This window comes from Terrapene carolina, unplaced genomic scaffold (genome assembly GCF_002925995.2).
Source record: "Terrapene carolina triunguis isolate 2854851 unplaced genomic scaffold, T_m_triunguis-2.0 Scaffold22, whole genome shotgun sequence".
Taxonomy (NCBI): Eukaryota; Metazoa; Chordata; order Testudines; family Emydidae; genus Terrapene; species Terrapene triunguis.
Genome location: NW_020664373.1, coordinates 6,500,870 through 6,523,051, shown reverse-complemented (window position 1 = coordinate 6,523,051; position 22,182 = coordinate 6,500,870). Strand labels below are relative to the sequence as shown.

Here is a 22,182-nt window from a genome sequence, read left to right as displayed (position 1 = left end):
CCCACCCTTCTATATCACCTAGGTGCCAGGAGCATCTATAGCAAGGTCACTGCCTGCCCTTCCCCCATACCGGGGCCGTGCAGGGGGGACAGAGTGCTCAGGGACTCTCCTATGGAGGAATTGGAGAAGGGAGCTCCTCAACAAGCCTTAGCCTGTTCTTCTTCATCTCCTGATGAGAAGATAGTGACTGAGTCTACTAGTCCTGCTCTTGATAATTCCAGAGCTCATCAAGACTTGTTGATGAGGGTGGCTGTAGCTGGGGATGTTCAATCAGAAGAGGTACAGGAAAGATCACACAGGCTTGTGGACATTTTAGCTTGTTCAGGACATTCTAGGGTAGCTCTCCCTATTAATGGGGCTATCCTGGACTTTGTCAGGTTTTTATGGTAAATCTTCCCTACCTCCCAGTGCTAAAAGCATGGAGAGAATATACTATGTCCCTTCAGAGGGATTTGAGCGCTTCTATAACCACCCTTCTCCAGACTCCCTGGTAGATGCTGCTGCCAATGAAAAAAGAGACAGGAACATCAGACCTCTACCTTGAAAGGGAAAGAAACACAAAAGCTAGATCTGTTTGGCAGGAAGCTTTATTCCTTACAGCTTAGGATCGTGAACCAGCAGGCTCTGCTGGGTCAATATGATTTCAGCCTTTGGGATAAATCTTGAAATTCAAAGACAAGCTTCTTGGTAAGACAAATCAGGAGTTCATTGCGATGGTGGAGGAGGACAAATTAGTTGCCAAAACAACCTTGCTAGTGAGCCTGGTCGTGGACTGTGTGGTTCAAGTTATAGCTTCCGCCATCACTATGTGATCTTCATCTTGGCTGCAGTCGACAGATATTTCCCTGGAGGTGTAACAAACCATTCAAGACATCCCATTTGAAGGCCCCTTACTCTTTACCGATAAGACAAATAAGAGACTTCATAACCTTAAGGATTCACGGGTGACTCTTGTGTCTCTGGGGATTTCTACACTGGCAACATAAAGAAAACCATTCCTCCCACAGCAGTCACAACTATTTAAGTGCTTCTCACTGCATACCCAAGACCTGTCCAAAAGGAGGAGCAGAAGTTACAAGAGGCACCTCCACCTCCGCACTCTTCTGCAACTGCCAGTTCAGGCAAACTGGTCCTCTAAACAATCATTTTGACCTGTTGGTTGACAGCAGTCAACCACTTACCAGACTACCATCTTTCTTCACTTCAATTTTTGCCAACCACCTATACCATTTCCTAAGTGTGTGGACCTGTATCACCACAGATCAGGGGGTCTTAAGCATGGTGAAACTGGGATACACCCTTCAATTTATTTCTATCCCCCCCTTCCCACTTCTCTTCCCTGTCCCTATTCAGGGGCCACTCTCACGAGAGTGTGCTACTTAGGAGATCCAGTCTCTTCTCCTTGTGGGGGCCATACAGGAAGTTCCCATGTCATTCAGAGGGAAAGGATTTTATTCCTGTTACTTCCTAATCCTGAAGGCAGAGGGGGATCACAGGCCTATTTTAGTTCTAAGGCAGCTAAGCAAGTTCCTAAAGAAAACAAAATTCCAGATTGCTACTCTAGCATTATCCCTTCCCTAGGTCCCAGCAACTGCTTTGCTGCTCTCAACTTAAAGGATGTTTATTTTCACCTGGCGATTCACCAGAGCCACTGAAAAATTCTCAATTTCATGGTCAATGGATCCCACTATCAGATCACAGTACTGCCTTTCAACCTGTCAGCAGCCCTCTCGTATTCACAAAATGCATGGCTGTAGTAGCAGCTTTCTTGCAAAGGTCAGGAATCCATGTGTTTCCCTACCTGGATGACTGGCTAGTGAGAGACTGGTCCAGGTCTCAGGAACTCTCCAATATAGCCACTATTCAGTCCACTTTCAACATGCTGGGGCTCCTAATCAATACAGAGAAATCTATTCTGACACTTGTTCAAAGAACAGAATTAATTGAGGGCAGTCGTGGACTCTACAGAGACCAGGGCTTTCTTGCCGGAGCAGAGGTTCCAAACAATGTGGGTCATTGCTCAAGATGTAAAGACACACCCTGTCACTTTTGTTTTGGAATTGCCTCAAACGTCTATGGCACATAGCGGCATGCACTTATGTGGTGCAGCATGCCAGGCTACACCTCAGAGAATTACAGGTGGCTCAGCTCAGTGTGCTCACAGGCCGATTGTTACATGGATATGGTGGTTCAAACAACTGCTCAGGTCTTGTCCTCCCTGGACTGGTGTCCTCAAAGAACCTGCAAATGTTTTGTGAGGGAGTTCTTTTTGCCCCACCACAACAGTCACCCACCTTAGTCCCAGATGTATTGGATCTAGGTTGAGGAGCTCACTTAGGTCCACTTCACACTTAGGGCCTTTGGTCTTCAGGATCTAAGTCTCCAAATAAATAGCAGGGAGCTTTAGGCCATCTGTTTAGCTTGTGTGGTGGTCCTCCTATCAAGGGATGGAATTCGTTGGTATGCACAGACAGCACAGCAGCCATGTTCTCTGTAAACAAACAAGGGGCCGGAGGTGGGGCATTAGTTAAAGTTATACCAAGAGGCAATCCTCCTTTGAAATTCCTGCATTGCTAGTTCTATCAACCTGACAGTTGCTTACCTTCCAGGAGTTGAAAACACTCTGGCAAATCTCCTGAGCAGGTTGTTGCAGGTCACCCCAAGTGGTCTCTTCAACCAGATGTGACCAGGTCCATTTTAAAGCTGTGGGGAACTCCCCAGGTAGACCTATTTGCAACAAAAGAAAAAAAAAAGTCATCTATTTTATTCCTGAGCAGGTCACAGTCCAGTTTCACTGACAGATACCTTCCTGCTATCCTGGTCAAAAGGTCTGCTGTATGCTTTCTTGCAAGTTCTGCTCCTGCTCAAAGTGTTGTCCAAGGTCAAGCAAGATTCTGCTTTCCTTATTCTGATAGTCCCTGCATGAATCTGTCAATGTTTGTTTTCAACTCTGCTAGCACTATTGGTCAGACCTCTGCTGTCGCTCCTCAGAGATGTGGATGTGATCTCCCAAGACCAGGGCCGCTTCCTTCATCCTAACCTTAAGGCCCTCCATCTGACAGTGTGGATGCTTCAAGGCTGACAACCTCAGAATGAGTTTGCTCTAGAGTCTCAGGGGGTGCAGGAAGTTCTGCTAAATAGCAGGAAGCCTTAACTTGGTCTACTTACCTTGCTAAATGGAAGAGCTTCTCCATTTGGTCCATACAAAGAGGGCCCTCCCAGCTATGGCTCTGATTTACCATGTCTTGGACTCTGTTTCTGAAACAACAAGGGTTAGCTCTTAGTTCCCTCAGAGTCCATTTGTAGCTATCTCAGCTTTCCACCCTCCCATAGATAACCAGTCAGTTTTTTCAAATCCTGTGTCCATCAGATTTCTAAACAGAGTCTCTGTCTCCTTAGATATGATAATACAATAATGCTTTAATTCAAGATTCAGGGAGTACACTTTTTTTTCCCAATCCCTTGTTAATCTCAGTGAAAATGCTAAGACTTACAAAGGTGTTCTACAAAATACAGCTGGGCATTTGGTCCCAATAGGAAGTCTGGTAGAAGCAGGGTATTTCTAAAAAGTGTGACAGAAAATGCGTTTATAGGAATTTCTGCTTGTCCTTTGTTTTTAAAGCTGGAATAGCTTCCTCTGCATCCCTGTTTGTGTTGTCTGTGTGCCAAATTCAGCTCTGATATATGTGGGTTCAAAGCCAATGACTTTAGTGGAGTTGCACCCATTTTCACCAGGGATGAATTGGTCTCAAAGACTTAATAAACATTTTACTCTCCGTTTAGTTGCACAGCGGTGGTATTTTACGTAACTTAAGAAACTGGACTGAACCAATAGCTCTAACAGACAAATGAACTGACTCCATTAATCTCACATGGCTCATAGCTCTAAAGCTTAATAATGACACTTTAAATGACAATGTTATTAACCAATTCACTGCTGATCATTTTAGCCGAAACATCTTAGGCACTTTTGAAAATTTCATGCTAAGGGCCTGGTCTATGCCATTTTTCTACCAGTATGACTATGTTGGTTCGGGGGATGATGTTTTCCCCTCACACACTGCAAAGGCAGTTATGTTGGTATAAAGGTGCCTTATACTAGTATCGCGTATTCCTCTTTCCATATAGAAATAGCTACAGCAACATAAAGTACCATTATACTAGTATAACTGCGCCCACATCATGGGGGTCAGACTGCTTTATCTATACCAGCATAGTTAAGTCTAGACAACTTTTGTGTATAGACTAGGCTGAAATGATTTTTCCAAGGTCACCTAGGCAGCATGTGACAGAGCTGGGAACAGAATCCAGATTCCCAGCAAGCCTATTATAGTGCTTTAACCACAGCCTAGGCTTCCTCTTCACTGTGCTGCTAGTATACAGTTATCTGGGAGTTATTACTGAGAGGGAGCTGTTACCTTAATGAGATTGTTATATAGTTGAAAATTGTCAAAGACATCAAGAGTCTTGGGATGATCGCTATTTTTACAGGTTGGCATAAAGTGAAACAAATTTAACAAATAAATAATTCTATTCTTGTTGCAGAATTCGTACCGCAGGCTTTTGGAATGCCCTTGTCCCAAGTAATTGCTAATGACCGGGCCTACAAACTCAAGCAGGATTCTCAGAGAGAAGAGCAGAAAGATGTGTCAGACTTTGTAGCCTCTCTCTTACCATTTGGAACTAAAAGACAGAACAAAGAACTCTCAAGCAGTAACTCATCTCTTAGCTCGACCTCGGAAACACCAAATGAATCCACTTCCCCTAATACACCAGAGCCAGCACCACGTGCCAGGAGAAGGGTAAGTTTACCCAGAACAGCTTAATGCACACTGGGGAACCTGCTGGGGCCTCAGGCTCTGGTCAGCACCAAAAATTAAACTTGTGCCTGATGGTATCTGACCACAGTTAAATAAAGCTGGTTGTGGTTCGAACCATCCCTGTTTAATGGAGGAAGTTGTAATCTTAATAGTCAGCCTTCTTTCCCAACTGGGAACAAGATAGGAGAGAACAAGATGGACACTGCATGATTATTACAACACCATAAGGGATATGAGGCTTTCAGTTTTCCTCCACTTTGGTTTGAATTGGCCTGTCCAGTTCTGCAGGCTCTGACCTTGTGTATTTTTTTCAACTGGTGATGGTAGATGGACTACACATATGTGACTGATGTTCATAGGTATTCATATTCTAATTTAGAGTCCAAAAAACCAGAAATTAATTAATCTAATTATTAGCATCCACTAGTAAAAATAATTATGGCCTGATTTAGATGTCACGTATCTCAGAGTAAATCAGGAGCAATTCTATTAAAGTTAGTGAAAATAACAGTAGGATAAACCATGTGTGAGATCCAACTCAGGCCCTTGGTGGCAAATCAGGCCCCTGCCTCAGCTCGTGGAGAGCTCCCTTGGCAGCAGAACAAGTGTGGTTCTGTGGCATGAGGTGGGGGCAGGAGTCTAGGGTCAGCACAGGTGTCTGCAATCACTATGCTATGCAGAAGATGATGTTTGCAAAGGAAGATTCCTCCCTCTACTGCTCACATCTGTGTAATGCCCAGCCCAGCTCCTCAGGCCATGTGCTAGTCAGAGAATTTGAGCACTGGGACCTGACCCAACTAGTGCTGATGTCAGTGGGAGTCAGATCTAGTCATTAATGCCTAAATTGAAATAGAATGTTGCTCCTGCATATGATATGGATATCTGATAAGCCTCTTATTTGCGGGGTTTCATCCCTCGGGCTTTATAGCTTGATGCCGTGCTCTGAACTGATGCAACATTGCAGTAAAGTAAATAATGTCACAATTTGAGCTCTTTACAAAAAAACCCAGAAGGTACTGTAACAAGCTGTCATAAATGCTACTCACGTTGCCTTTTTATGTGGAAAAATGGGGAGAAAAATTAAACCCTGCTAACTAATCTAAGTGTTGGGGATACCAGAGGAGCTAAGGAAAAAAGAAACGTCCCCACGGAATCCTCAGCGGCCTTCACTCTTCTCTACCTCCCTCACATCAAAGCTTTTTAGGGGAAGTACTGTGTGGGATTCTGTAAAGTATAGGGTTAACAAAATAAAAATGGATTTTATGCAGTATTCGATACAGTGTATACCAAATTACAACAAGCAATAAATTAGATTCCAGTAGTACAAAACAATTACAGTAAATGGGACAGTAATCCAGTAGTATGTTATATTCAGCCATAGATATTGGAATCTGTGTTAGCGAGAGAGAGAATTATTGATCAGAAGATGGGAGCCATTCCCTACTCCTTTTCAAAAAGTGCTGTGAGATATTTAATTTTCACTTGGACAACCATCAGGCATGAGCAGAAGAAACCTAAGTTTAATTTTTCATCTAAAAGATGTCTCTCTCTCCCCGCACCCCCCGTGCTAAGTTCCTAGCATTCTGTGTTTTTGACACCTTGTTGGCATGAACAAGAGAGATGGCAGCCAGTACTTCAGCTTGCAGTGTGTTGTGGCTGAATTTTCAATACACAGTCATGGCGATGTAATGTCATATGGTTCACCTCAGAGATAAATAAAAGTGTAGCCGAAGGCTAGCAGTTGAAGTAGAAGCAGCCCTAATTTTCTAATTAGAATGTGTTTAAATTATTAACTATAACAACCTCACATTTTCTCTTCTGTCTTTAACTTCTACACTTTATTAAGTCAGTCTAGTCCATTCCCCAGCCGTTATTGGAGTGTTCCTTACAGAATAGGTTTCAGAGTGGTAGCCATGTTAGTCTGTATCAGCAAAAACAACGAGGAGTCCTTGTGCCACCTTAGAGACTAAAAATGTATTTGGGCATAAGCTAGGTTGCATCTGATGAAGTGGGTTTTAGCCCATGAAAGCTTATGCCCAAATAAATTTGTTAGTCTCTAAAGGTGCCACAGGAACTCCTCGTTGTCCTTACAGGATATTCTCCAGTGCTTTTTCTAACCTACTTTTAAATGTTGCAACTGTTGCGGCTACCACCTCTTCCTGTGGGAGACTATTCCACAGTCAGGCCTTTCGCTATCAGATAGTTTTTCCTAATGTTCAGTCTAGATATCCCCTCTCAGTTTTATCTCATTACCTCTACCTCTACCATAAATAATTCCTTTCCCTTTGTTGTTAACAGTCTACAGATATTTGAAGTTGGCTATTGTGTCCTCTCTGTCACTGCTTAGTGAAAATGAAAAAGATACTATCAAGAAACCTATGAAGTATTTGGGGAGGTTTTTTTGTGTGAAGTTGCTGAGATTGTACTCTTGTTACCATATTTCAGATTGTGTTCTAAAGACACTGCATTATGTTGTCTCTTCTTCATTCAATCTCCTTTAAAATGGGATGGATTGATTTATATATTGGATTTTAGCCAAGTCCTGTATTCGTTTCCAAATATCTATTTATATTGCAGACATATTTTAAATATTGTTAAGTGGTTTTGCTTTCTTGAGATTTGGTAGTAGCCTACCACTCCCCTTCTCCGGTCATTCCTAGAAACACATATTGTATTTTACTTCTGGCAGGAGACTCCCGGGGCCTTCAGAAAAGTATGGTATAGTTTCCATACTGCACCCCCAACTTCAGATTTTGAAATACATGCTCCAATGCACAAGTAAACTTGCAGGGGTGTTCTTGTCCTGTTACTCCCACACTCTTTCTCCTGGAAGATATTTTACCAGCATCACAGATGAAAAGAGAAAGCATTGGAAACTGTTCCGTTCCATAATACCGACTCTGGGTACTCTGCCTCTTACATTTTACCTTCTGGGCAATGTATTCTGGGAGTATCAAAGTTTCTTTTCCCATTCAATATATCAAAGTAAATGGTCAAATGTGTATTGAAGGTAAAAGCAGCAGTGCAATCCTGTCAATACCACCTGCTAATGTGCTTCAACCCTGACCTGGAGGGAGTATTGCAAGGAATGAGCAGGTGATTAATTTTACAGTCAATCCTTGGCCTCTCAGCTCAGGCTCCGTGCCAGTTGTGGTGGCGATGGGGCATGGACATTAGTCAGGACTCTAACTGAGACCACCTTTGTGGCTTTTTCTTCGTAGGAACTTTGTGATGGAATCCTATAGATGTCTATGGACCAAAAGGGCTATTGTCATTAGGTGGTGCAACTCCATTGCCTTCAATAGATTTTCATCTGCTTATGCCAGGGATGATTCTGGCCCTATGTTAATATATTGTCTATGCCAAAATGCACTGTTAAATAGTGTGAGCACAGTCCCATCTCTTTTATTAACCAAGTTGTGTAAGGGGAATAAACTTTCTCCTGAGATGGCAGTGTCAAGTGGTATTTCTGGATCTGCAGTAGTGACTGTAAAAAGAACAGGAGTACTTGTGGCACCAAGTACTCCTGTTCTTTTTGTGGATACAGACTAACACGGCTGCTACTCTGAAAGTAGTGACTGTGGGTGGGGTTTTTCAATAGCTCTCAGCATTAACTGAAATATGCGCCCATTGCTGTCCATGGGAATTCCTTTATGCCCTTCAATAGGAGCAGAGTTAAGCCAAATTGGAATGTTTTGAAAATCTCATCCTACATTGTTTAAAAGAAGCTCTCCACTGTAAGCCCAATTTTGACACCCCCCGGGTCCAAAATCCTCAAAAAAAGTAATTTCTACATGCAGTTTTACGTATGTGGTCAGTAGCCAATGAACCTTGTGTGTGTGTGTGCACGCGCGTGCGCGCTTTGGGAGGAATTGAGGGGAGTCAGACAAAGCATTTTGAGAGAATGAAACTGAAAATTGAGGTGAAGTTGACTTTGTAAAAGGTCTTGTCATTATTTTTGTAAAACTGAATCTCAAAAAAGAATTGGTCTAGCAACTTCGAGCTTGTTTTATTCATAAGTCTTCCATGAGATCCGGGAAACAGGACTGTTTCTGATAAGGTCATATGCTTATTTTAGATGTTATAACTGAAAGATTTTAATTTTCAGTCAGATCCCAGTGGACTTTATAAGTTTGCCCAAGGGCTAGAAATATTTATAAAGTTCAGTCGTGGGCTGATAGAGAATTGTACCAGCAGAATTAGTAACTTCTGTCATCTGAACTGCTGAGGTTCTATGGGCTTACATATTCCACCAACGCAGGTTGTGGAATTTGTATACTCTGTTAGCAGAACATCTTGCATTTAAAGAGGTTACCAGGGTTTCCAGCAGAGTATTGGATTTGAATTCTACAGTGGCTTATGTTCCATAGAACAACATGTACTGAATTCCTTCACATCACATCTTTAGTTATAAATTTACAGTAGATGTTTACAGTAGATGTTTTTATATCAAGGTTTTTAAAATAATCTATAAATAAAAAAGGAAATTACTATGCCAACCTTCATTAAGAAACAGTTTAGATTGCAAATAAGTGTCAATGGAATTAAAACACTTACTAAAAAAAAATCTTTTTAATTTAATTGTGATCTACAAGCTTAACTGTATCCCCAAAAGATTTTTGCCTAGGAATTTAAACAGGATGAGTCTATCGAATGTAATAATGTCATAGGAATATTAGAGAGGCAAAGTGGGTGAGGTAATATCTTTTATTGAACCAACACTGAGTAAAAGATATTACCTCACCCACCTTGTCTCTCTAATGTCCTGGGACCAACGTGGCTCCAGCAACACTGCATAGGGATATTAATCATTTTTGTATTTGAGAATAGCTGACCTTCATTTTTAGGTGTCAAATTTTGGAAGTGTTTTACCTCTTAAGCCTTTTTCAGTGCATGGGAGGTTGTGCCTTCCTCTAGCTCAAAAATGTATGTATTTAAAGATTTTATTAAAATGTTAAATGTTTTAAAAATATTTAGAATAGAAAAGACAGAATTGTCAAAAAAGAGCTCCATGTAGAGCCTATCCCTGGTCCTTCACAACTCAAAAGTAAAAATACATTGCTGGATCATGCAGTTATCTGAAGTACTGTAGATGTGTCTATGCATATAAAGTGTGTGTGTATAATATACTTTGCATTCCTTTTCACTGGGGTTATTACACAAGATGCAGAAAAAATAGTGATATGGGCCCAATAAAAAAGTGTGAATATACACATACATGCATATGTATATGTTTATATAGATAATGTACATACACACATATTAGGCCTGATTTACAACTGTCCTGCACTTTATCAATTACACTAGTAAAAATGAGCACAAAGTAGGTGTAAAACATTTGGTACTGTTTTATACCCTCTGCACTAGTATAGATGATTACACAAAGTGCAGAGTAACAGTGAATTGGGCTTCTTTTATATAGTGGGCCTGATTCTCCACTCCAGAACACTGATTTTATACTGGTATAAGTCCACTGGTGTAAAACAGTGTCATGAAGTGGAGAATCAGGGGCACTTTGTATGTGTTATTTAATATATAAGACTTCATTATATATGCTCTTGTGGGAAGGGAGCTGTTTAGCTGGTTCCATCCTTACTGATTGTACATATGTGTACTTTACAGGGCGCAATGTCTGTGGACTCTATTACAGATCTTGATGACAATCAGTCCCGACTGCTAGAAGCTCTACAACTCTCTTTGCCAGCTGAAGCTCAAAGCAAGAAAGAAAAGGCAAGGGATAAGAAACTAAGTCTGAACCCTATTTATAGACAGGTTCCCCGACTTGTAGATAGCTGCTGCCAGCATGTAGAAAAACATGGTAAGTGTATTTCATTTTGCTTTAGGTAGAAAGATACATTTTTTATTAGGATTCATGTATGTAGAACTAAACATTATATACTCAGAGAAGCATATATACACATGCTCTTATAATGTTTAGGGTGGTACACATATTTAACCCATTTATAGTATATTTTAACCCACTTCATGGTAATAACATTATTTACCGAGGCATTTGACCAACTATTATTATGATCTCAAATTCTTATTACTCAACAACAACCTGCTTATAAAGTGAGACCTGTTGACAAGTTCTTTGATTACTAATGTTCACTAGCTTGTGAGTGAATATCTCATGAATATTCATACAGCAGCAAAATATTATTAATTATTTGTATTCTGGAAACACATAAAGGCCCCCGCCCATTGTGCTTACAGTCTAAGTGACCAGACTGACTAACAACTAAAAAGCAACCTGCCAAAAGTACAAATACAACTTCTTTTCATTTTCCCTTTTGATAAAAACCTCCTCCCCAGCCAGTCTCTGCTGTATCTACCTGTCAGGTCAAGTTCTTCACAGCTCTTGCTCAACCTAAATGTCCTCCTTCTCCCGCCTCCTCGGGAAAACACTCAGCCTTGTTTTCAGAGGCACACACAAAACCAGGGGGGAATTCTAAAATCCCAGACTGCCAGAAGTGTCCTAAGGCCTATCTCCTGTGCCCCCACCCAGTGTCCCAGCTCTGTTAGTTGTGGACACTTCTCCTGTCTCTCTCCTTCCTGTGATATCACTCCTGGGTGTGCTGCCCCTTGAAGCAAAATTGCCACCACAACATCCACCTCCCTGCCTGCCTGTTGATTTAGCACTGCCATTTCCTGAAAAGATGGCACAAAAGTGGCACTGAGCTACAGTTCGGCAGGTCAGGTAATCCAAAAGTTGTATTAAATTGAGAAACTCCTTGTCCCAAAGCACCTTAAGTTTCCTGACCTGGGTAAACACATGTTTAGAGAAATGCTTTTATTCTCTACTGTGGTACTAATGCACATAGCTCAGATTGCTTTTGTTTCAATGCAGCTTCTGACCGAGTTTTAAACAGTGAAACAGTCTACTGATATGCTATGCTTGCAGGTCTCCAGACAGTGGGAATATTCAGAGTTGGAAGCTCAAAAAAGAGAGTCAGACAGGTGAGCAGACATTTAGTTACATGAACTTGACTGTTTTTGATGATTCACCTATAGAATTTCCAGTAATGTGATTATTTTTTCCCCCTCAGAGCTGATGAAAATAGAGCTTTTTGTGGAAGTGACTTTATGGTATTTGGGTACTATCTATGGTAGCTCTGAGTAGGCTGTTTCCAGTCCCCTTCTCGTCAGGAAGGAGCAAAACAGTTCAAAGAAAACAAGAATTCTAACCTAAATCTTGAACCAAAGCTGATTTTTCCAAGTTCAAAAATGGTCAAATAAGAATTGCTCCCTCTGCCCAATTTTAACTGCCCACCTTCACCTTTGGTGAAATTGGTATCAGGGTCTCAGCAGGTTAGCAATCTCAGTATAGTCTGGATCATCTCACACATGAAGAAGCAGTGTAGAGCATGAGATTTGAGTAGACTTCAGTGACAAGGTTTAGGTTTGAAAGAAAAATTGACAAATACCTGGACTGAATGGAGGGGGAGTACTATTGGCTGATAGTTCTATGTAAGATTCCAGAAAGAGTTGATGATCACAAATTAAACCCAAATTACAAATCTCTTGCACAGAAGTTGCGGGATGTTAAATTATATAGGGAGCAATCAACCCCTTCGACCCCTAAATTCCTTCTCCTAAGCGTCACCTCTCTTACCCCTATTAATTTCAATCAGTTCTCTCCCATCCAAGTCCCAGTCTCAGTTGAACATTGAGAAAGCAAAGATTCTGCACCATGGGGGGATCCAATGATAAAGACAGAGCTGGGAGTTAACTCTCATACTCTCTCCCAGCAGCCACACACACTAAAGGATGGGTGACAGAGGATAGCCTTGTAACATCTGTTAGTTATAAAATAATAGAATATTAGGGTTGGAAGAGACCTCTAGAGGTCATCTAGTCCAATCCCCTGCTCAAAGCAGGACCAACACCAACTAAATCATCCCAGCCAGGGCTTTGTCAAGCCGGGCCTTAAAAACCTCTAAGGATGGAGATTCCACCACCTCCCTAGGTAACCCATTCTAGTGCTTCACCACCCTCCTAGTGGAATAGTGTTTCCGAATATCCAACCTAGACCTCCACCACTGCAACTTGAGACCACTGCTCCTTGTTCTGTCATCTGCCACCACTGAGAACAGCCTAGCTCCATCCTCTTTGGAACCCCCCTTCAGGTAGTTGAAGGCTGCTATCAAATTCCCCCTCACTCTTCTCTTCTACAGACTAACTAGTTCCCTCAGCCTCTTCTCGTAAGTCATGTGCCCCAGCCCCCTAATCATTTTTGGTGCCCTCCACTGGACTTTTTTCAATTTGTCCACATCCCTTCTATAGTGGGTGGCCCAAAACTGAACACAATATTCCAGATGTGGCCTCACCAGTGCCAAATAGAGGGGAATAATCACTTCCCTCGATCTCCTGGCAATTCTCCTACTAATACAGCCCAATATGCCATTGGCCTTCTTGGCAACAAGGGTACACTGCTGACTCATATCCAGCTTCCCGTCCACTGTAATTCCCAGGTTCTTTTCTGAAGAACTGCTGTTTAGCCAGTCGGTCCCCAGCCTGTAGCGGTGCATGGGATTCTTCCTTCCTAAGCGCAGGACTCTGCACTTGTCCTTGTTGAACCTCATCAGATTTCTTTTGTCCCAATCCTCCAATTTGTCTAGGTCATTCTGGACCCTATCCCTAACCTCCATCATATCTACCTCTCCCCCCAGCTTGGTGTCATCTGAGAACTTGCTGAGGGTGCAATTAACTGCATCATCCAGATCATTAATAAAGATGTTGAACAAAACCAGCCCCAGGACCGACCCCTGGGGTATTCTGCTTGATACTGGCTGCCAACTAGACATCGAGCCATTGATCACTACACGTTATACTAAGTTTGGAGGTAGAGCAGTTACAGGGAGGTATCAAAGTAAACAACATGGTACAAAAGAGCAAAAAGAAGGAGCGGGATGAGCCAAATCCTGAAAACCTGAGGTCCTGCATGTCACAGGGCTGGTCCTCTTGGAAGTGGGTAATCTAGCTCTGCTTTCTGCATTCTGGAAGGCAGGATTCAATATCCCTTATTGCTGTAGATTACTGTATGCCAGTTCTGACAACTGAGTGGGCTATGTACCAAGAAGTTAGACATTTTTATTCTACCAAGATAGCTTACAGATCACCCACTAAATTGGCAAAATCATGGAAAAATAAGTTACCATTTGAGCTACAGGCTTTAACTACAAAATATCTGTTGTTTAAGCAAAGGCAAGTTCAAACCTACAATCATATCATTCCCATGGAATGAACCAGAGGCTGGGCAGTCATTAACTAGGCAATGAGCTAACCTCCACTTTGAAAGTCATTTACTACCTGTTTTTCCTTTTACCAAGCTTTCAGAAACGTAGCAAGGCAAAACAGTTTGGTATTTTTGTATTAAATAAAACTAATTTATATAATTAAATCATGTATTTTATTAAACAACATGGAAATGTCTGGACCTTTTGCAGTAACAATAATAAACGCTGTCATTATGAACGTAGAGTGGGGAATATGTAAGGTCTGATTTCAATTAAAATTCTGTCCATTTTCTGTACCATAGAAGGCTTTGCAAAACACTTTTTTAGTTGTGCTTCTACAACTGTTCACAGGCTTTCCTGCATACAAGATGGACAAGGGTTTTCTGAAATGAGAGTTTTCTATTTCAGGTGAATTTATTTGCAAAGAACAAAGAAATGTTTGTGCCAATGGATTTGTTGAGCAGGGAAGGAAGCATTAGGGCAATTGCAAATATATAAACCGTTTTACTTGTAATCTCTTAAACCTCAATTGGAAGCCATTGTTTAATGCTTACCAGGTATGCTTCCTAAAGTCTGATGAAAACAATGTAATTAAAAGCAATGTGTCTGAGAGATCTCTTAATGAGAAATGGAAAGACGTTGCCTTTTTATACCTCTTGTATTATATCTCAAACTGAAATAATTCCATGGACAATGTATGTCTGATGTTCTATTAATTACAACATCCCTTTGGAGGCCATCCTGGTGACCTTTTGTGATCTATAAATCCATAAGCATTATATAAGAGGTAGGTGTTATTATTAGAAGTAGTGGTAATGCTTTGCCTCACCATGTGGGGTCCATTTTGTTTAGAAAATATCATTTCAATTCAATATTTTGTTTTGAAAATGTTAATTCAAATAAACCAGAACAAGGTTGCTTTGGGGGGTTTTTTGGTTTGGCCATTAAACCGAAAAAATCAGTTATTTGCTCAGTTCTATTCATGATGCTCCATGGTAACTCTGCCACACAATCTGAGGATTGGCATTGGCTTGTGAATGGAATCCCTTGAAGTCGTCAGCTGGAAAAATGATACCCACAAAGCAGGGTCTCATGGGCAGGGAAGTGTAATAATGGATTAAGAACAAATTGGCTGGTCTAGGCTTCATGCTCAAGTGTAGGAATCCCACACTTAATAGCAAGGCTCACAGTGAAAAGGGGACCCACAGGTTTTTACACCAGGCCCTTAAACACTCCCAAAGTGTCAACTTTGGACCAAGTTTGCATTCGAAAATGTGACATTTTCCACACTCATCTATATTTACATGATTTCCCATTGCTCAAGACTAAGATCAATGCAAGCATATACTTTCCTGGTGATTTGCCTGCTCTTCTGTCTGTGATTTGCCTGTAAACACCTCAGTCCACTACAAGTAGGTTGGGGGGGGAGGGGCCCTCATTTTTTGTTCCTAGCCACATTTACCTATAATTAGTCATTGGGATAATTTAAATATTTGAATTTCCCCTGCATACTAGCAAAGGTTTGAAGTACTGTACTCCTGGAAAACATAATTTCATAAATCACTATTTCAGTTTTGAATACAAGACTAACGGGGAGCATTCAGTTTGAAGAAGGCACATGCAGAATACTTCTGTGGGTGCTGGGGTAGCACACATACTGGAAAGGGGACTGTGACAATCTTTTACAGGGTTCAGTGTGCACTCCCTATGCAAAATTGGCAGTGTATAAGTAGAAGGTAGGGCTAATGACTTGGGGCTTGTCTACACTACCCGCTGGCTCAGTGGGCAGCGATCGATTCAGCGGGGGTCGATTTATCACGTCTATACTAGTCTATCGTTGCTGAAGACACCATGGTAAGTAGATCTAAGTACGTCGACTTCAGCTACGCTATTCACGTAGCTGAAGTTGCGTATCTTAGATCGACCCCGCGTGGTAGTGTCGACAAGCCCATAGACTCACCATGTCCGCTTTGGCAAGTCTATTGCTGCCAGCCGTTCTGGACTTCTCATTTCTTGTGCTCTTGATTGCGATTGTGGCTAGAAACAACAGTAGAACTCAGAATCTGTGATGAAGTCACTTTGCTGTTTGTTCACTTTTTAATGGTGATCACTTTGTGAAGATAAATAAATGGTTAGGAGAAGCAGGAAATATCAGCGCAAGGGGCCACAATGTGTTCGCAAACATGGCTTCTTGCTTCTAGAAACCTGGATTCCAATGCAATCTCCGGTCACAAGAGAAATTTGACTGTTGGCCTGTTCTTAGTTATTTATTCCTATTGTGAAAATTGCTACACTATACAGCATGACTTATAGTCTCTCTCTGCTCCTGAAGGGCTTAGGAGCTGAATAGTAGGGATAATGGAGCAAGGCTGTATGGGGAAACCGTGTCTATTACATACTCTTATTATAACTGGTTCCAGCAAGTATATTATTCTCTTATTTTAATGAGCATTAAATTCATTTGCACTCTGTTTTTGATAAAAGAATGCCATAAATTAATTGAAAAACAGAAATATCCCCCTCCCCTTTAAAAAAAAATGAATCTGGCAGACACCAGGGATTCTGTATAATAATGGAAATAGTCAGCAACTAAATGTGAGTTGTGTGCCTGCCCTTCCCAGGAACAGCAAACATGAAATGTTAATGTGGGTAAATCCATATCTAAAAATATGTTCTCTTAGGTAATGTACTATACTAATGAGGATTCAGTGGTTTGACTATTCTTTTGTCCTGATTTTTTCCAGTTACGGGAAGAGTTTGACCGTGGTGTAGATGTTGTGCTAGAAGAAGAACACAGCATCCATGACGTTGCTGCTTTATTAAAGGAATTTCTACGAGACATGCCAGATCCACTTCTCACCAAAGAACTTTACACCGCCTTCATCAACACTCTCTGTGAGCTTTACAACCTCTTCTTTGAGTTTTTTTCCACAAGCTCAGTTCTACATGCTCCACAAGGCCACTAATAACACTTTATTTAAGAGCCCTAGCCCTCTCTACTTCCAGTTCATTATAAATATTTGTGAATTCTCTCATATGTTGCAAAGGGCTTTACTTGCTTTTGATGCTGGATAGATACAGCACAGAAAAAAAATTCTCAGCAACATGGAGGTTATTCAATGTATATAGAAAATCACATTCTATCTATCCACATGCATACACACACCATATACATGGGGGTGGTATCCATATAATATATTAAGCCCTGATTCTGTAATTGGATCTGCAAAGGCAGATTAAAATCGATGGGGCTTGCTCAGATGGAAGAATCTACCTCATTAGATCCAAATTTTGGATTGGGGGCTTTATGGAGTAATGAGGTAAAAGACAGAGCCATGTGATTATGCCACATTTCTCCCCCTGGGTTGCCTCCTCCTGTTGGTCACTTCTGTCTGGGTCTTCCATGGCCTAGCCTCTGGCCTGCACACTTGAAAGTTCAGTCCCCTCCTGGGGTACTCAAAGTCCCTTCAACAGCAGTCCCACATGAATATAAACAAAAAGTCTTTCACCCCTCCTCAGCTCACAGTTCTTTATTCCTCTGGTGTGGCACTGGGTCTCAGGACTGCTTCCTTGGAGTCTGGGTAATGCAAGTGGTTATCACTCCACTCCTTAAGCCAGGAGTCTGCCCCTCCTCCTGGAGCAGGGTGTACTTCAAAAGTCACTGTTTCTCTATAAGACAGGAACCTCCTCCCTTCTCCTGGAGGAGTAATTCAGGCAGTTTTCAACTCTCTCTTTAAGCCAGGAATCCTCATCTGTCCTCCTGGAACAGGCGGTAGTTAAACTTGCTGTACGACCTTAGCCAGCTTCTCCCACAGTTGCCCCTACCTAAGCCTCAGGGTACATCTACACTACCCGCCGTATTGGCGAGTAGTAATCGATCCCCGATCGCTCTGCCGTCGACTCCTGTACTCCACCACAGCGAGAGGTGGAAGCGGAGTCAACAGGGGAGTGGCGGCAGTCAACCCCGCGCCGTGAGGACACAAGATAAGTCAACCTAAGATACGTTGACTTTAACTACGCTATTCTCGTAGCTGAAGTTGCGTATCTTAGGTTGATCTCCCCCTCCCCCCCCCCCCCCCCAGTGTAGACCAGGCCTCAGAGTCAGAGAGTCTTGAGATTTTCTCAAGTGGCTTGGCTCTTTAAGGTTTGAAGTGGTGCACCACTTATTCCCAGGAATGCGTCCTCTCTATCAATAACCCCTATTCTATAAGGACCTTTCAAACCTTAAAGAGCCAAGCCACGTGATTGGGTGGGCTGACCACTGGACACCACCCCATCACACAGGCTGAAACCCAAGATCCAAATCTTACACCCAGATTCAAACTTCACGACAATTCATGGGCCTTACAACCATGGTTCAAAATACTCCTACCTGTCGAGGTCTCGAGCTGAAAATCTGAATTCAAGCTCTGCCAGATTTCTGAGTGTTTAAATTTAGCCCATATAAGAAAGATGTTCAACCTGCAAACTCATATGTATACTCAGATCCATCTGTGGGTTTCAGATTTGAGATCCAGTCTCAGGCCCATCTCACCTGTTGACTAACATTGCATTTAGAAGTATGAACTGGCTACAGACAGTGCAGAATTTATGTGCTCTTTCTTGCTACTTTTCAGGTTTCCTAGTCACACTCTAGGAAAGAAAGTTGTAAGAAAACTAATTAAAAATGGTTAAAGCATAAATACAAATAGAATACTTTAAAACTAAAATTCTCCTGAATGCCCAATATATGCAGCCACCAATATCCAGTATAAATATATATATATAAAGTGACAATAAGGCACATTAGGTCAAACCCTACTTTTGTTTCTAATAACTTAAGCAGAATTGAAATCTGAGATAGCAGACACTATTAATCCTACAACTCCACGATTGGCTGGGACAAGATCACAGAATAAAACATAAATATTTTGTGCAACTGATATATATTTAAAGTTGTATCAACCTATCTTTAAAAATGTATGGGAAACATGGACAGTAAAATCCTTAAACAATTCTTTTCTTATATTATTATTTTAGCTGGAGCATTACAGAGTGCATGTGCATTGCATTTAGGTTAGTTTCAACGTTTTTCTTATATTTTTCTTTTTCCCTCTTAGTATTAGAGCCAGATGAACAACTAAGCACCTTACAGCTTCTTATTTATCTTCTACCTCCCTGTAACTGCGACACCCTACACAGACTCCTGCAGTTCCTCTTTACGGTGGCTAGCCATGCAGAAGACAGCACAGACAAAGATGGCCAGGAGGTAGGTTCATATCATTCATGTTCTTTCACTTCCATTACTCCCTACTCTAAGGACATATTTATAAAGATGAGAAACTGAGAGCCTAGAATCATAAGCATTAAAGATGGAATAGACATAATATTGCCCTCCCTCTTGCCATCCAGTTGTTTACAACAGTATATTCCCGAGACTGTTATGTATTGTAGTTTTTAAATGACTCAGTCAATGAGGCATCCACCACTTCCTGTGGGAGATTCAGAGCCTAATAGTCTTCACTGTTAAGAAATAGCTAATTCAATCTTGCCCAATTTTTTCCTAGTTTAGTTTCATCCATTATATTATATGGAACAAAAGGCTGTGAGTCAAAGGACCTGCTTTTTATTCCTGACTCTGCCACTGACTTGCAGTGAGACATTGGGCAAGTCAGTTCACCTCTCTCTGCCTCATGTTTGCCATATATAAAATACGGATAATGGGTGGGATCCACGAAGGGGTTTAAACGTTGCAATGCTGAGTGTCATGGCACCTAGAAAAATCACAGAACAACATTGCAACCCCGAAAGCCTGAGCTAGGCACCCAGGCTCCTTATACAATGATGGGGAGAGATAAGTGCCTAAGAATGCGACCCACAAAAGCCAGCATGCTATGCAGGGAGCTGCCTAAACTAGCCAATGGGAGATGCTGAGGAGAGGGGTGTATGCTAAGCCTCTCCCCTCTCTCAGAGATGAGCACTTCCCTGCAACTTGGACTTAGGTGCCTATCTCTGCTAGTGATCGATGAACGTGAACCCCTCTCCTGGAATTAGGCTTGCCACATCAAATGTCCCTAGGAGTAGGGTCCTCCACTGATTTTTTTAGCTCAATGGTTAGAGGAGAGCCCTGTTCTAATCCTTCCTCTCCCTCTGTCAGAAGAGAGAATTTAAATCCAGGTCTCCCAAATCCCAGGTGAGTGCTCTAACCACTAGGATAAATGTTATAAAGTGGGTGCCTCCTCCATCTAGATTTTGAACGAGACCCAATCCGGTAGGTGTGCTCAGAGGCCACCTACTGAATCAGGCCCAGAACGCAACTTAGATGACCAAATGCCTGTCTTTCCCTGGTTCGTGAATTGCTCTGGGGCTTGTGTGGGATATAGGCATCCAGACACCTAAAGGAGACAGCAGTGCACAAGCCCAGAGGCAGAAACATAGGCGCCTAGAGAACGTTTACTTTATAAACTTTGGTACTGAGTGAGTTTAGGCGCCTACAGTGTTTAGTGAGAGTTTTGTGGATCATCGAAGTAGAGCCAAAAGCAGGACTTAGGCACCTAGGTCTGGGGTTTAGGTGCCAAGTATCTTTGTGGATCCCACCCCATGACACACTTACTTTTGTAAAGCACTTTGAGGTGTTTGGGTGAAAAACACAGTTATTATTTATTGTTAATTATTTATGGCTTCTAGCTGTAGCCCCTCGAGGAACCCTAAACAATTTTTGATGTAATCAGATATTTGGATGTCTACAGGTGGAATTTTCACAAACATTTAAATGGCTTAGGAGGACAAATCCTATTGAAAGTCAATAGTACTATGGCACTTAGGCATTTTTGAAAATCCCAACTAAATACTGCTATTTGCACACTCAGCTAGCAATTGGTGGAAAAGTACAGACACAATAATTAGGGATCTACCAAATTCATGGCCGTGAAAATCGCGTCACGGACTGTGAAAGCTGTCTTACCTGTGAAATCTGGTCTCCAGCCGTCTGGCTCTGAAGGCAGAGCGAAGAGCGGCTCCTGCTGCCTGGACACCCAGCTCTGAAGGCAGCACCGCCACCAGCAGCAGCACAGAAGTAAGGGTAGCAATACTGTCCTTCCCCTCCCCCGCAGGATTGCGATCCCCTTTTGGGAGAGGGACCCTAAGCTGAGAAATGCTGCAGAGAAATCACACATTTTCATGGGTTGGTCACGACATAAATAGCAAATGTTGTGACTGTGTTACAAAATGTGTTATGCACATCCACAAAATTTGCTATTTATGCCGTGACCGACCCACTAAAATTGTGTAATTTCTTTGTGATTTAAGTAGACCCCTAATAATGGAGGGTTTTTAAAAAAGAATTGGCCTGTAATAATATTTATTGTGCTAAGAATGGTGTAGAGCTATACCACTGAGGTCCTGATCCTGCACCAAGTTCTGTGTTGGTGCAGGAGGCCGCCCTTGTGAAACTAATCGCAGGGTTAGAGCCCAAAACTGCTTAAGAGAGTTGGTAGAGTAGCTGTGGCAAAGGTCTGAATTCTCCTCAGTAATGCATTTGCTCAGCTGCAGGTACTGTGACAAAGCAAATTCGTGTAAACCATCCTGTCAGTATTATAAGAGTCAGGGTCAGTGTATGTAATGGGGTATCTGTTATAGATAATATATTATTCTGCTAACAGTTATTTAAGTTAATTAAAACCCCAGTCCTGCAAAGACTTATACAGGTGATTAATTTTATAAAAGCAACTAGTCCCAAAGGACTGCTTGTATGCATAATGTTAATTGTGTGCATAAGTCTTTGCAAGATTGGAGCATAAATATCTTATTCATAAAAGAAAATGCTTATTTTTAACCAAGGTGTTCATGAAATAGAATTCTTCTCAACAAGATAGAACTTTAGCATGTACGTAAAGTAAGTGACCTACTGGACAAACTCAAAATAGTATTTGAAAGAATAATTATATTCTGGAAGCCTTCTGCTAGTTTTACAGACTATTTTGTGCCTTTTCCCCTTGTTTTAATAAATTACTTGAATATAGTTCAGATGTGGGGAAAAATAATGAATATGTGCATTTCTCCTCTTCCACCTCAAAATCTCCGCCCCCCACCCCAGTTGGTCAACATCAGGAATTTACATGCAGTCTTGTTTAGTGGAGTCCTGA

At 41.7% G+C, this 22,182-nt stretch overlaps 1 protein-coding gene across 4 annotated transcripts in view; it reads left to right on the top strand.

Moving 5' to 3' along the window:
- The window catches only part of LOC112112643 (rho GTPase-activating protein 6), a 456,011-nt gene that overhangs the window by 406,462 nt on the left and 27,367 nt on the right, over window positions 1–22,182 (top strand). For all 4 annotated transcript variants that reach the window (XM_024208628.3, XM_024208629.2, XM_024208630.1 and 1 more), the window contains exons 4-8: window positions 4,546–4,802; window positions 10,443–10,638; window positions 11,725–11,780; window positions 16,804–16,954; window positions 19,159–19,307. In XM_024208628.3, the coding sequence (XP_024064396.1) occupies window positions 4,546–4,802; window positions 10,443–10,638; window positions 11,725–11,780; window positions 16,804–16,954; window positions 19,159–19,307 (809 nt within the window). The remainder of the gene's footprint in view (window positions 1–4,545; window positions 4,803–10,442; window positions 10,639–11,724; window positions 11,781–16,803; window positions 16,955–19,158; window positions 19,308–22,182) is intronic.